We start from the raw sequence: 16790 nt of genomic DNA, 5'->3' as shown, positions 1-16790 counted from the left end.
GCATTTTGAACAAGCACGGTTCAAACTACAACAAAATGCTTGTTCCAGGCCCAAAATTTAGCTTAACAGCCATTCATGTCAAGCCAAAGTGTCCAGATGTGTAGAGGAGACAAATGTGGCAGTAAGCGCTACGATACCAGCAGCACAATCATTTAAAGAGTTAACAGTTAAATAAAAGTGTTATAATGGATTGAACACATTTTTATATGTGTGAGTTTCAACTAATTTGCATGAGTTCTAGCATATCACCAATCTCCAAGTGTGCAGATTCTGGGTAAAAGAGGCAATGAACTTTATTCACAGATTCACTACTTTACTGAATATCCTATCTTCCTTCTACTCCAACACATGACTGGAAAGGTGGGAAGAAGATGGGAATGTCAGTAGAGAGTGAGGACCCATTGCCACCAGTACTTCTGCAAACTCACATGAGTACACCATAATGGAAAACTCATCTTAGTCATGAACCTGTTCCTATGACAAGATAGAGCTCTCCTCTCTCTCTGGAGAGTGAGACACCAAAATGGACTTGTGATCGTCCCATATCTGCATATGTCAAGGCCAGTTCCACAATGAAGATCTGGCAGACAGTTCCACAACAGATATATTAGAACGAGATTGCTGCTCTTCCATGTCATCAGGAAAGCTTTAATTGGTCACAGCTATCATCAAGACTGGACTGATCTCCTCCCTCTGAATACATACTGACTTTCTGCCCACACAAAGACAATGAATCAGACAGTTGTCAATGTGTATTCAAAAATGCATGAAAGGCAGGTGGGGTCAGTGTCCCAATCAACTATTCTTGTGCCATACAAACCCTCACCCTGTAACATGCAAGCAATGCACGAAAACAAATCACACAAAACAAAAAACCTAGAACATAAAACAAGTAGACAATACTTACCCCCACACTAGTACAATGATGAGATTACAATTACCTAAAGCACTTGCTGAGCAAGGAGCAAATTCCTTCAAAATTAGCAAAATGAACAAAATAAACTTTTCTAAAATGCAACAACTAAGGCAAAAACACTCAACTGACACAAAAAAGGCATATAACTGGCCTAAAAGGCATTTAAAGATGGGAATAATGGCAAATTTCAATCAGTGACATGGTGTGTGTCCTGTAAGCCAATCCAAGGAAAAAGAGATAGATATTCCAAATGTGTACTATAACTCAGGAGTGAGACTGGGATCATGTTCTTGTCAACTCTGGCTGTGCAATTATGAACTGGAGGAGGGAATTTTAAGCTTGTACTTGGCATCCTGGAAGAGGAAAGCAATGTGCATTATAGCATGTACTATATTAATACTATTAAAATTACAGAGTTTACAGATAATTTAAGATAAATGTACTTCAGATTAAATTTAATGAATTAAGTATAATTCAAATGTGCCTTTTCGGGATTGTTACCCCAGTCAGAGTGTTCACAACATATTTACCACGATATTCTCCAGAATGATATTTTGGGGTCAACATGTTAGCTGTGGTGAAATATTTTCTACAGAATGTATATTTCAGTAACTGGTATGCATGGAGGGGTAAAACATGAACCTTATTTTACTTCTGAACTGCCAGAAAAAATGGATATAAATTGCATACAACTATACCTTAGTTGCAAAATTTGTAAATCACAAGCAATGTGAGGATAGTTCAAAATATGTTGACCACATGATTGCAACCCATGCAGAACAGATGCTCAGGACAGGTTAGCTTGGGTCTGAGAGCATGTTACTCTTGATTTATTCCCCTTTTATACATCACACAAAGAATAACAACTGTGTGATATGAAAGTTCTAACAGATCATATTTCAAATTTCATCTCGTTCTGGTTACTCTCTTTTAGTATTAAGAAGAAAGTTTACGAAATCACTATATAACAATTTCCATTCTTAAATACTTCCATTACAAAATAAATAAACCTAATACACGGATCATCACAGACATTTGTAAGGCAACAGGCTGCACCTATTTTCAAACAAATTCAGAAAACATAAATAATGACCACAAATGGAACATGATTAAAATCACTTGGTAAAACATGGATCTGCAAGTATACTGGAATTGCATACATGAGACAATCTCATTATTAAGTATTAATTAGCATACACAGATTAATACAAGAAAATATTGCAACCCAAAAAAAGAATGAGTGGACTTGTTATTTATAAGCATTGTTTTAAAATTTAAAATAAAATGTATTCCAAAAATGTTACAACATACATGCATGTCAAATTTGATCATACTGACATGTTCATTGGCAATTCCTAACACAACATTTTTCAGCCTTCTTCAGAATCTTCTGCTTCTTCAAAGGAATCATAGTGTTCTCTCCTGTTCTTTTATCTAAAAGTTAGAAAAATTGGATTAAGTTCCATGTTTTTTCTTCAAATTTTATTTAACATATCCTCATTATTTGCATGACACAATTTGAAGACCCATGCTGATTTTCATAAATTTTAGTCAGGGTCTCTTCCTAATGGAATGGAAACTTCAGTTAGTTGCCACATTATGGAAAAGCAGTAGAGACTGATGGTAAATGCATAAAAGTCAACCAACAAAGCAAATACTTTATATTACTGTAATATTAATTGCTATTTCCACAACTGGTCAACAAAAATCAGGTCTTCATTGTGTCAGAATTTAGGGACTTGCTTAAGTTCTAATTTGTGATGGGAGTAGATGAAATAATTATTAATGTCTATAGACTGAATTCAAGGAAATTCAACTCTACACATATTTCATTCTAACTTGTTTCATGTCTGCATAAAGTTGTCTTAGACAGGCTTTTGTGATATTGCGTTTGCAGTTTTAAAGAAATTCTGTGATTTCTGGCTCCTGGCCCCTGCTTTGGACAAATTTAAGCAAGGAATTGTACTTGTTCAGTTGACACTAATTCCATGTGCTAATGTAATGGTATCACATGACATTATGTTGTATGCTAAATCTATTATTGCCTTCTTGTGAACTGCCCTCCTACTGTGTCATCTGGTAGTGAGTAGTGCCAAAGCCTTCTGCTCATGCATTACCAGTATTCTCCACAAAACAAAACTACTGGAGAACAGCTCACTCAGGAAAGTGCAATAATGGAAAAAAAGATCTCATTCATAACTGAATGTACTGAAGATCTCAATTATTTATAACTGCATATATAAAGTTTTATCAATGTCTGATGAGAAATATAATGCAAATCAAAAATAACAAGCTCTGATAATCAGATACAAGATCACCTCATTAATAAGGTCACTTATTATAGAACTACACCAAGACTATGTTTTTATGAGCTTTTGAACAAGTCTGAACAAAACCTTGATTGAAAATCAGCCTTATAGTGTTAAGTATCAACCAATTAGCTACAAAATTATCTGAAAACTGACCTGTTTGTCCTACGGAAGTATATCAAAAGTTTCTCAAACAATAATTAAAAAAACCTGACAGCTGGTCTAACATTAAGGTTTGAAGAAACTCAGAAAGGAAGCATGTAGCTGTTTCTAGCATCTGTGATCATCCAACTGCCAATCACACCACTTCTATATAAACAGCAGACTGCATGAGGTATGCAAGGTCACAACTGTTTGTGAATACCTACATTTGTATTGAGACAATCACATCTGATGGATCATAAAATTCCTTTTTAAACTGTACAGATTTAAGTCACTTAATCCTTTTCTAAGACCAAGGATGAAAGAATGGCTGACATACAGTGAGGCAGTAGATATCTCCATGCTTCTATCTGTCTTTGCATGCCACTGCAAGGAGGGGGAAGTAGTTTAATACATCCCCTCTACTTCATAAAGGTGAGCTAAAAATGGCAGCCATAAGTAATAGCTTCTATACTGAACAACTGATCAATCTGAGAGACCTTGATGCATAACTGCTCTATCTCTGGAAAATGGTAGTAGTTTTGTATCTCTGTGTGGCTTCTGTAGTTCCATATCTGGTCACTGTGCTTTCTTATGTCACGTGTATAGGCTCGAATAAACAGTAACACAAGAAAGAGTGAAAACAACAAGCACTGAAAAGTACAATAATCTATCTCCCTGGAAAAATTCTTGAAAAAATGAAAAAAGTATGAACTTACAGTTTTATAGAATCAAATCCAAAAATAATCCAAGAATAATCCATGAATACAATTTCTGAAGTCCTAATAACAAAATATTCTACTGATTTCAAGTTCAAATCCCAATGAATAATCCAAGATAGAAGACAATGACGTATGGTGAAATCTGTAGTGCTGAATTCTACAGTTCTTTGTAGAAACAAGAATTATCACTCTGGTGTCTGATAGCTGAATAAATCTTTTATTTAAAAAAACTGTCATTGTTCAACAATTTTATATGAGCACATGTATTTTCCAGAAAAATAACAGAATTAATCCTTTTGAATCCAAGTAATTTGAAATAAATCCAAACAGCACAACATACAACTTCCACTTTAACAGCCCAGCTTCTATTAAGAATAATTCTCTAAAACAAAGGTTATATGTCTTCTAAACATAAACAAGGGGGTCACGTGATCATGTTCTGGAAGCTCATTGAATTATGTACTTGTTAAAGGTCTTGTACACCCAGTGTGACCCTGATGAAAACCAATCATTTTACTCTAAGAAATAAAAAATAAAACAAATTGTTTACATCTTAAACACAAAGTCCCATCATGACCTCAAAAATAACCAATCATTTTAAAATAAAATAGAACCTGTTTATGTGGTTGCTACAAATTTTGAAACAAGGTCAGGATTTAGATCAACACCTGGTGTTTATAAGACAAACAGTCATGGTCAAACTATTTCTGAAAAAAGTCATCTCTAGAGAACAAAATTACATTACAATATCATGTAATGATTTTTTTTTATAAAACTGACAAACAATTAAATTGAAATAAATATATATTAAATCACATATAATTAAATCAAATATACATAACAGCTTCATGCAAATAATTATGAATTAAAAATGCAGATATTTATACTTAATAGTTAATTTAATATTTTTTCAGGGTGTTTTAAAAAATAACATGAAATATGAATAATCACTTTATGAATTAAGAAGAATGAAAAATGAAAATTGCATCAAAGTTGCATGAAAATGTTTCTACTCAAGCATAAGCATACCTTCATAATTGCAGTTCAGAATTAGTTTAATTTACTGACATCATGTGCGTGGCAGCTTTAAAAAATCACTTACAAAACGTCCACAAACACAGTCAAATAGATTGAAACCAATGACAGAGACAACCCTCAAAGCAAGTTTTTGCCTAAAAGTTCAAAAAATTTGTATTATTTTGATTCTTAATAGCCTTAACACAATCCAGAAAATAAATATGTTTCTTTCACACTTCAGTAAAATATTATTTTTATCATACTGCATTAAGTTCTAGCAATGTCACCACTGCAAAACAACCACCACCTATAAATAGAGCTGATAGAAATCTCTTAAAAAAAACTCTTCCAGCAATACATTAATAAAGCACATGCAGTACTATATCCCCAATTCTCAGTAAAATAAACAAATATAATATTTATATTTTCACCTACTGTAAACATTTGCAACATTTCAGCTTAAAAAGATCCTATCAACCTTTCAGTCATTTCCATAACCCAAAAATCCTGATTTCAGTGTATCTACTAGATCGTCCTTAACCACCATCACTGATACCCATTACATATTTCACACACTGCCACAGTAAGAAGAGGCCCAAGTGAGTTAGAGATCATTACCTAAGTGACTTATACTCAACAGCAAAATTCTGAGAAAATGGCAAAGAAAATTTGGGTCCATGGAATGTTTCTGTTGAAATTTCTTAAGCGTTGTTGATTCCATATGTTCTGAAGACAAATGTTTCAAGGTTTTATGTAGTTTCCTGTGTCTTTGATAGCACATGAATATCATTTATATTGTACTATAAATCTGTTTAATACTTTTTCAACTTTTGGTAACAACAGAGATATCTGATGAAGGAACAGCATCTCAAAGGCAATGAAGATGTTAAATTGGTCAGATTATGTTAAGCAATTATTTAGAAGAAGTTGTTGAAGTTTTTTTAATGTTAGCAACAACAGGCATATATGATGACAGATTAGCATTGTTTTAATAAATGTGAAAGATCTTCATGCCTGGATGATTTTAGACAAGTCTGTCTATTCAGTGGTTGTCATGTAGCTGTTTTAAGGTTTTTCTATTTTTAGTAGCAGTATTGGTATTTGATGACACGATTGGCATTATTTATACAATTTGTAAGGTTCTTAATCCATAATACTTTCTTTCAAGTTCAGTCAAATTCTATTTGGCAAATTTTGAGAAGATGTCATTAAATGGTAGCCAAGTCTGATGACAAATCAGCATAAAATTTTAAAAATTGGTCTGGTTCTGTTTGAGAAAAAGCTGACAATACCTATTGTTCACAGATCCTTAATGACTCCTGGTGGATAAGGACCCATACCATAAATTCACATGGCTTTGCAGCCAGGTATGCTAAAAACATTTTTATACAAGTTGCAAATAAAATGCAATATGTAGAGCAACCACAAACAGTGAATTTGTAATCACTGGCATTGGTGTGAAGCGAGTGATGACTGTTAACTGTTCTACAAGACATATATAAGTACCGTACACTATTAAAAATAAGAGCATGCTTTGTATGTGTGATTTGGATTTTTAATATAACTTTAACAATTATTTAGTCATACCGCTATGATGTCTGCAAGTTTATAGTGATGCCTAGAACTGAGGCATCATGCCGCAGACATGTAGCATGATGTCCCACCCAGTCACATTGTCATGACACCAGGCCAACCAGTCCTAACATTAACCTCTTAATGTTGAACGCCAAGTGAGGCAGCTATTAGTACCATTTTTTGTAAGTCTTTGGTATGACTTGGCAGGGGAACAAACCCATAACCTCCCGCATCCAAGGCAGATGCTCTAACTACTAGGACACCTGGAGCAGTAAGTATGCTTTGTAATAATTACTCATTAACTTGACTTAAAACCTTAACATTTTGTCATCTCCTACCATTAAAAGACTAATGTTTAAGGTGATCAAATTATTAGGGCTAAAATCCTAAACCTTGAATGTTCAATTTTTCAAACAGGTAATTAGCTTAACAGGTACTATTAACACAGATAATAAATGTCCAATAGGTTTCAGGCTGCTGTAAATGTTGCAACTTTCAAAAACAATAATAGAACAATTGTGTATGTTGTGAATTTCTTCCAGTGAAAACTAACAACAAGGAATCTTTGATGGCAAATGGACCAATTAGATATTACATATAATACATAAGAACTAGGTTTTCAGACTGGTAAACACTTCAATTTTGGTGGCACAGAAGTAGTGAATAGGGGCACCCTAGGGACAATGGGAATTACCATTACAGACACCCCTGGGCAACTCTGGGGACTATGTAAATTTAACATGGAGAAAAATCGTGGGCAACTCTAGGGACAAGGGGAATTAGCATTACATGGGAATAGAGTTTGGGTCTGTCTAAGGACAAGGGAAATTGAACATGGTCAATAGAGTTTGGGTCTGTCTAGGGACAAGGGGAATTGAATATGGGATTTTTTTTTTTTTTTAAATTTTTTTAAATTTAAAAAAAGGTTAGGCAATGGAAAGTCATTCTCTTTTCGAGAAATATGGGTGGCCCTGAAAAGGGCCTTTGGCTTTCTTCTATTTCCTCCATTTTCTCATCCAGCCCCTAATCTTTCCCCAAATTCCTTTGTTCTTCTTCTTTTCATTTTCCGGTATCCAGTCCGGGTGACCCATGGCTCGGAACTTGTTTTGGATTTTCATCCAATTGTTGTTAAGCCGCTCAAACTCTTCCTTTTTCTTTTTGTTTTCCACATCTTTTCTTTCTTCCCTCCATTTCTCTTTAATCTTCTCTACTTCTTCCTCCATTACTTTTCTCATCAGATCTTCCCCTTTCTTCACCTTGTCCAACCCCCATTTTACATTCCTCCACTCTGTCCAGTACAATATCTTTTCTAGGAAGCACCGGACTTGGATGACATGATCCAGTGCTTCCTTCAAACTTCCCACTCTGAAGTAAGGTGGGTTAATGAAGCCTCTTGATTTATTGACTTCTTCTTCTATCATCTCTGCTATGATATCTCTTGCTGTCTTTAGGCCTTGAACTTGACTGGTTACCAAGTCTTTCATATATCCATGCCTCCATTCCTCTTCTATTCTTCCTATAACATATTCTACATCCATTATCCAAAAATAGATGTCTCTCAATAGATTAAATAGAACTGATACTTGAGTCATTTTGTCTCAGTTATTCATTAGAATGGTTCCAACATCAGACTTTGTGGGTTCTTATAGTGAAAGCGCGGACGTGATGGAAAACATCCCCTAAAAACATAAAATTGATCTTACCTAGATCATGACCAAACAACGCGCAGACGTGAAGGAAAACATCCCCCCTACTTTCTCATTTCATATAATAAAACCCAAACTATACTCTCCACATACGCTAAGAAACAATAAAGAAACCCATAATCTACTATTCACACAAACATACCTGAGCTCTTACAAACACAAACACACAAACACATACCCTCACACTATAAAAAAGAGTCAGTGTTTATATTCACACTACTCTACCTTCACACATTGGCAAATTGATTGTTATTTCTTTTCTAGAGTATTGGGTAGCCCTGAAAAGGGCTGTTGGTTTTTTTTTTTAACTCCAGATGCACCTATCTAATGATGGCACCTTCCTGGCCTGGCGCCACACACGCATCTTCTTCCCCAGTCTCCTTTCACCTTTCTTCTTGGGAGTGCAGAGGCGGGATATGTGGCTTCAGAATCCCAATTTTCTGTCTCTGGGATTCTGAAATTTCCTCTCTCCTCTTCTTTGTTTCTTCTCTCCTCTTCTTTTCTTCGTCTTCTTTCCTCCTCCTCCTCTTTCATTCTTGCTTCTTCTACAATGGCCTCCGCGGCCAGTTCATTTAGTATGCGCCTGGCATATTCCAGGTGCATCTGGAGTTCTAGCAGTTTCACAATTCTGGTATTCATTGTTTTGTCAACGAATGAACAGGGTAGCTAGACTGTCCAGCGAGTTTCAATTTATAGTGAAAGCGCGGACGTGAAGGAAAACATCCCCCTAAAAACATAAAATTGATCTTACCTAGATCATGACCAAAAAAAACAACGCGCGGACCTAAAAGAAACACTCACTCACTTTTTTATGCTACCCATTCCTATTCTAAAAATTTTTTTTATTAATCACTTCAATAGACTATTCACATACTCCAAGCAATTCAATCCAACCCCAAATCTACTCTCCCCCACACCTCAAACACCAAAAAAACCTGATCTTAATCTACTATCCACACCAACGTACATGAGCACTTACAAACACAAACACACAAACACATACCCTCACACTATAAAAAAAAAGAGTTAGTGTTTATATTCACACTACTCTACCTTCACACATTGGCAAATTGATTGTTATTTCTTTTCTAGAGTATTGGGGGGTAGCCCTGAAAAGGGCTGTTTTTTGTTTTTTTGTTTGCTATGGCAATCTTTAAGTTTCTAAGAATGAGATGTCCTCTGAGGATGGACTTTCTGGCAATAGGTCTGCTTCTTCGGAAAGAGAAGAAGAACTCTTTGGTGTCGATACAACAATCGACAAAGCCTCTGTCAGGTTCAGGTTGCTGCTGCTGTTGTTGTTGTTGCTGTTGCTGCTGCTGCTGTCTCTGAAGTCTGTACTTCTCTGTCCATTCTTCTTTCTCCCTGTTCACTTCTTCTCTGAAGAGCTCTTCTATCAGGTCTTCAGTGACTTTTAGCATTCTCACATTCTCTATTTCTTCTGGCTTCGGTATCAGACTGTGTCTGACCCTATGCAAATTTACGTAGGCTTCATTTAGCTTAGCTAGTTTGGAGCACATCTTCGTTGGAGGATGAGTCGACAATGGATGGTTAGACTGGAAACTACCCCGGTTCTTAAAGTCAAAGCGCGGACGTGAAGGAAAACATCCCCCACACGGTTTTCGAGTCGCAACATTCAATGAGTGTCATGAGACGGATAGTAAGAAGTCAAAGAGCATGAATCAAACATTCTTATAGCCAAACAAAAGACAAAGGCATTTTTTTCACAATGCAACATTTTTTATTCAAAAAATCACTTAACACTAACCAACAACAACTCTAACATTTTTAACAATAATCCAACACTATAACATGAAACATTTTTAAAAAAATCACAAACATTTTTTTCTCAATTCACACTCTACTTTAAACAGGGCTGACAACGTTGTGAATGAAATTGTGATTTCCACTGTTGGAAGTCATTAGGCCATTGATGGACACTACGTTTCCTAGCTTGAGACAAAAGATAAGCATAATGGTCACAGAACCATCGATCTACTTTCACATTGTTTCTTGAAGAAGAACGAGGATCAAAATGAGTCACTAAATGTTCTAAGGAATAGCCCAGGCTGCGATGATGCAGAAAATACACACAATATTGTCCACACACCAAAGAATCTGTGCCTTGTAATTTCACTTATTGAATCGGGTGGTCTGAGCATTTCTTCTCATAAAGTCGATGATATCGTCTTCCAAAGGGGGCAATCCATACAAATCGAAATATTCCACACATCCTTCTTGAGGAAAGTAAACGGCTACCCAGTGGGTTCCTGGGAGATGACTGTCGTCCGTGTTGATCACGTAAGCTTGATGGTCTTGAAGTTTGCGATGAGGGAGTTCATCTTTAGCACAGACGACAGGATTCCAAGAAGCCGTATACGAACTGTGGTTCAAAAGGTAATAAAGTTCCCAGATATCCATGTTTTGTGTGTTTTTTTCTTCTTCACAGGTAATAATAAGTCGTCAATTAGATCCTGACTTTTTGCTTGAAATGTCTGACAAATAACCGTTTCTTCGTTTCGTCTCCTCACTCTGATTCAGGAGAGCTTCGATACGATGGATCTCTTGAGTGGTTAATGGTGGACAAGAATGTTCACGCAAGTCTTTATACCACTGGTGCCACACGTCTTCGTCCGAGATGAGACTCCAAGCTTCGTCCAGATACTCGTCCAATTTTTCTTCTTGACTCAACATCAGGCATTTATCGTGTTGAATTTGACTGGGATGATCGTTTTGACATCCATAGCAATTTTTCTTGATCAATTCCGTCATTTTTTCGACCAAGTGTTTGGCAAAACAGCAGACTAAATGGGCTTCTTGTTCTGGCCATCTTGACTTCATCATGATATCTTATTCGTCTTTGTCTTGGGATTCTTCTTCCACGGTCTCCTCACATTCCATCTCCAAAGTTTCTCCACTAGGTAAAGAGGGATAACAGTCTTCCATGGTTTCTAGTAATCTAGAATGACTTCTCTCAAACTGTTGATTTCTATCGTATTATCGAATTCGGCATACAGAATGACGTTCACCGTTTCATCAGGGTCTCGGTCTTTAAACTGAATTTCCACACGAATCTGGCCGGATTTTATAGGGTGGAAATGTCCCTCGTCGCTGCCTTGGTCTGGAGTGAAATCGAAAGCCCACAAAGCATAGCCTCCTGCATAATCCTCATACGTAATACCGTGACTGGTATTGGTTCCTAACTGTCCGGTGGCTTCGTACAAGGACAAGTACGATCTCAAGTAATTCTTCTTGGTAAAGTCAGGTTCAAAAGGTCGGGTACACAAGGTTTTGCCATCGCGACTGACTTCGATTTTGGACACGCCAAAGTGTTGAAAGTAGAAAGGATTTTTTCGGCAGCTCTGTTGAAGGCTGTATTCTCGACGATACCAACGATCAAACGTTTGGGTAACTGTCCTTGGAACAGATGATCTTCGATCATGGATCGCTGTCCCTTGGGAATGGTGAAGGTTTTCACTTCCACGCGTCGTATGGGATACTTGGCGGTCGTTCTGCTCAACGTCTGACTGATGTCGTTTCCCACTTTAGGTAACACTTCCACACGGCGTACGTAGAGTCTGGCTTCTTGGATTTTGGTTTTGTAACCGTCACTATCAGCCATTAAATGGAAAGCGGTACTGCTACGATTCAGTCTCAGGCGGACATCCACCCCGTTCAGCAAATACTTTTCTTGCAACCACATGTCCAAATGCAAACGATCCATCAGTTCTAAACTTGTGTCGACTCCCGTGATTCTCTTTCTTCGTTCTAGAAATCCATCATTGTTGTCTTTCTTTTTATCAGTTTCCAATATTTCAAACTTGGTAGGTTCATCAGCTTCCCATACCACACAGGCATTGAGATGAGTGTTCTTGGCATCTATTCCGTACGTCAAGAGATTTTCCAGGTAGGCACGATAAGGGTAAGCATCCATGCTGCTACTGACCAGTTTGTTATTCAAGTACAAGTCCACTCCACTGAACAAGGAATGCATGAAATTGTTGACGGGAGCTACTGCTTCATCGTCTATAGGATCTCCAGTCTTATCTAGAACTTTGACTTTCAGGTACAAGTAACTGCTATTCAGATCGATGTAATCTTCGGGCTGTCCTTTGATTTCAAACTCGATGGGAGCGGAATCCGTCAAAGAGGAGACGGGATGAAATTCCACCCACTGGGATTCTTGCATGGTCATCATGGTGGGGGGCATGGCAAACAGATCCAGTTCTGACTTGGAACAAGCGCAAGACTCTCGGTGCATCATTTTTTGTTCTTTCTCAATAATCGAAAACGTCTAAGTCTCGAACGGTTCTTCTTTTCTTGGCCTTTCTAGCTTGAAGTCTGGTGAAAGGGTGTTTTCTGCGTCGTCTCTTTCTGCCTTGTCCTTGCTGAATGCCTGACTCGGTAGCGTGCAGGGCATTTATAGGTGTTTCTCGGCGACCCAAAATGTCTTTGCCCGTTTGCAGCAAGACATTTTTGCCTGCCCTCATGAAGGCTTCTTTAGGGTTTTGTTTGTCGATGATGACATTTTGGAGAAATTCTTTGCCTTGCGTCAGTGCCGCATCTTTCAAGGCGTGCAATCCGCGTGTCACCATCGGTTTCAACACCGGGGCCACCGAACGAAAGGCCGATTTTAACATATCTCCTAAACCATGTCCTCGCTGTCGAGCAACCCCTCGGTACACTGGATACATGACTTAAGAGTCGTGAGAAAACCGTTTTCGAAAATGGAGTTTCACCGTGACTTTTCCTTTGGTGAATGGAATATTTTGTCCCAAATCTCCTTTTATAGTAATGTTGACCGTGTCCAAATACGACTTACTGACAGGCAAATAGTGAGGATGTACAAATTCGCAGTGGACGTGGTAAGTGTTTCCACCTTCCTCGTCAGCGTTCGTGGCAGAATCCACTTTGAAAGGAATGACACGCAGTAATGGTACGGAGGTGTGTCCCACCACGTTGTACTCCACCACATCGGAATACATGAACATCAAATTCAGTCCTTGATTCAGTTCTACCGGGGTACGAAATAACTTGCTAAAAGAATCGTTGTCGTAAACGATGGGTAATTCGTTTTTCTTCATTATGGTCATTCTCATGTTCATGTCTCCGCCCAACATGTCAAACAATTCAGGACAAAATAAAATGGACACGATTTTCCTCCATTCAAATTTCATCGAGAAGCGACGAGCTGCTTTGTGGTACTCCATGGTGACACTTTTGTTGACATGCTCCAAAGCTTTCAGAAATACGCCATTAAACCTGGTGGCTATGGTGCTGACCAAATGTTGACCACTAAAATAATAGCCTGGGGGAATGAACAAGTGATAGGTGGTGTACTTTTGTGTACGGGATTTCTTGTCATATTTGACACTGCTATCCATCCACTGTTGCATTTGCTCGTCATGAACTTCCACATCAAAAAAGTTTTGATTGGGAAGGACATTGAGGACTTGGGTCGGGTGAATGATTTCTACTAAAGCCACTTCCCAATGGGCTTCGTGATCTAAGGGGATGGCCTGAGGTAATTTGGCCATGTAACAGCACAACGTGTTGTGGGGAAACACCTCCATGGAACTGTCACTGGGTAAGGTTAAGTAAAATTGGTTTTGGTGACTCATAATTCCAGAGTTCTGTGGCTGTCCGAGGGGTTACTGGACGTCAGAGGCGTGTCTCCGTCTAAAATGGGGTTCTGATTGTGGTTGGAGTGGTGACTGACACTGGCACTGGACACAAGGTTCCCGTGGTTCCCGTTCGAGGAGAATTTCAGGGAGGGATTAGGAAGCAGGTAACCGATGCAACTGCTCAATAAAATGGTCCACAATTGTTTGTCTCCTTGTTGCAAACTCAAATTGGCAATGGCTGCCCCGATGACACAATACACCACGAAGATTTGGCAGAAAAAGACGATTTGTGTTTTAGGCACACGTTCTCCACACCACACCCACAAGGGTTGTTTTTGTAAATCTTGCACAGAAGAACTAGGTGAAGGAGTGGTCGACGTAGCTGCGTCTGTGTGAAAGGGCATGATGGTCACTTCTTTTTATAGTCGATGACTTGCGAAGCGTCGATCCAAGAATCGAAACTGGGTGGATATCCTTTCCAACGTACTTTGACTTCTTTGACACGTTGTTTGCCCACTTTACGGGTTCTGCGTTCGAGAATGCTTTCGATGTCGTACACGTCGTCTTCTTTTTTGGTGACACGTTGTAACTCGGGCAAATAAAACGTTCCTTTGAACACTTCTCCGTTCATGTCTTCCAATTTATAGACGACAGGATGACGACCATGCACTTGTAAAGTGACGCGAAACAATTCGGTCGTCCAGTTAGGTAAGTAACCTTTGTCGAAAGTGCGTTTGGTTTTGCCAATGCGTACCCAATCTCCTACAGCCAACCTTCCACTTTTCTTGGGGACAGCCCTCGTCGGGGACGTACCAAACAGATGCTCAAACACCAGCACTTCGTTGTCGGGAGTCACGTCTTGCGGGGCACGTCCGATGCTTCGATGGTAAGATTGGTTGTACGCTTGCACCAGGTGCGGTAAGATGTCGATGTACTTCAGAGTGTGGTGATGCGTACAATATTTCCACATGCGTTCTTTCAAAGTGCGTTGAAAACGTTCCACGATGCTGGCTTTGGTTTCTGGATTCTCGGTGGTAAAAAAAATGAATGTCACGTTTCTTTAATTCTTTTTGGAAAGCTTGGTTCAGAAATTCAGTGCCTTTGTCCGTTTGCCATCGAAGAGGGTGACGACCGCTTTGTTTCAACACCCGTTGCAGGGCTCGCACTAACTCGCTGCTCGATTTGGAAGTCAAGGGCACGACCCAGGCAAATTTGGAAAAGACGTCGATGACACAAAACAAATATTTGTAGCCACGATTGTAGCTGGCCAAATGAGAGACATCGGCTAAATCGGCTTGCCATTGATGATCGATGCCTTCCACTCGGGTGCGACTTCTGGCAAACTTGCGTCGAATGGGTTTGTGTAAAGTGTAGGTAGCTTGTTCTTGTAACCATCGTTGCACTTGAGGTAAACGGAGACTTTTCAGTCGAGTTTTGGCAGTACGATACAATCTTTGAACTCATGCGTAACCTGCAGGATGTGAGGGATCGTAGTAAATGCTGGCTAAGACTTTTTCCATTTTTTTGTGTTGGTTGGTGTGTTAATAAGGCACCACTCTTGGAGGATGCTACTCTTTTTCTCTTGGGGTATTTTCTTGGATTGCAATGCTTTGCGTGTGCGACCGGCAATAGGTGTTGAAGAGGAGGATGTCTGAGCGGGGGATATCGGTTCTTGTTCACTTCTGTCTTCACTTTCTTTTTCTCTTGTGATGAAGAAGGGATGGCCATCATCTTTTTAATCCATCCAATTCTGGAGGTAGGTGGTGTTGTTAACTTGCGTACTTTTTCTGGTGGAGTTTGAAACCCTTCTTCTTCTTCTTCTACTTTTTCTGTCTTGGTCACGGGTAGTGGTGGTACTGGTACTGGTACTGGTACTGGTGATGGTGCTGGACTTTTCATCAAGGTCTTAAAATCTTTCAGAGTGGGTAGAGCTGTTTCGTCTAAAGCTTTCTGGTGAAAGAGTTGCAGTCGTTGCAAGAGTTGACCGTACTTTTGCGATTTTTCTGTTTCGGACAAATCTTGGCGATCCATCAAGGACTGCAATTCGTGTTGTAACTGGGACATCTCGCTCAAATGGGGATTGGGAGGTAAATGTGGGGTGCGTTGTTCTTGTCACCGATGGTATTCCATCCATCGTTTGTAAGGCACTAAAGCTAGTTTTCGTCCTTCCATGGGGTTGTCAGGGGTCGATTCTGAGATCTTGGGACTTCCGAGGCCTTTTTATCTTGCTCCCACCAGTCCTCCCAACATGGTTCCCAAGACTCCTTTCAGTATGGGACCTAACAAGAGGGGTAAAATACCTCCACGTTGGACCAACATCTTCTTTTTTTGACGAATGGGAATTTTCTTTTGAACCATTTGGCGAAGAACGTGACGATGTTTGCCTAAGCATTGTTTCTGGAGTTTGGACAAAGGGATCGTGCCTTTCAAGACGTTCAAACAACATTCGCACACGGTATCGATGACCTCTCTGGAGGCCGATTGAATGAGTTTTTTTCGTAGAGATGGAGAAGCTTTGGACAGGACAGATAACATGTCCCCATGTTTGACTAAACGTGGTGGTAGTCCTTTCCTTTTCTTTCCTTGGGGTTTTCTGGAGGGTGACATCTTTGAGTCTTCAGGAGCACCAAAAAACACTGATACCCTACTTGATCACACACCTTTTTTATACTGGAACGCGTCGCCACTGATTGTCTTTACATTGTATCAGTTTGAGGACAGGCATGACACGTCGTGCAGGGGTACGTAACGGACTAAATCGAGCCAGTTCTTGCTTGGACAAA

General features: G+C 39.0%; 1 protein-coding gene across 1 annotated transcript in view; it reads right to left on the bottom strand.

The window, feature by feature from the left end:
• Positions 1-2147: 2147 nt before the first annotated feature.
• Positions 2148-16790, bottom strand: part of LOC149796106 (uncharacterized) — a 37011-nt gene continuing 22368 nt past the window's right edge. Inside the window, exon 3 of the mRNA XM_089964191.1 lies at positions 2148-2350. Coding sequence (XP_089820317.1) covers positions 2259-2350 — 92 coding nt within the window. The 3' untranslated portion in view covers positions 2148-2258. The remainder of the gene's footprint in view (positions 2351-16790) is intronic.

Source organism: Sinohyriopsis cumingii, chromosome 7 (genome assembly GCF_028554795.1).
Source record: "Sinohyriopsis cumingii isolate HCF-2022 chromosome 7, ASM2855479v2, whole genome shotgun sequence".
Classification (NCBI taxonomy): domain Eukaryota; kingdom Metazoa; phylum Mollusca; class Bivalvia; order Unionida; family Unionidae; genus Sinohyriopsis; species Sinohyriopsis cumingii.
This window is presented reverse-complemented; position numbering and strand designations above follow the sequence as displayed.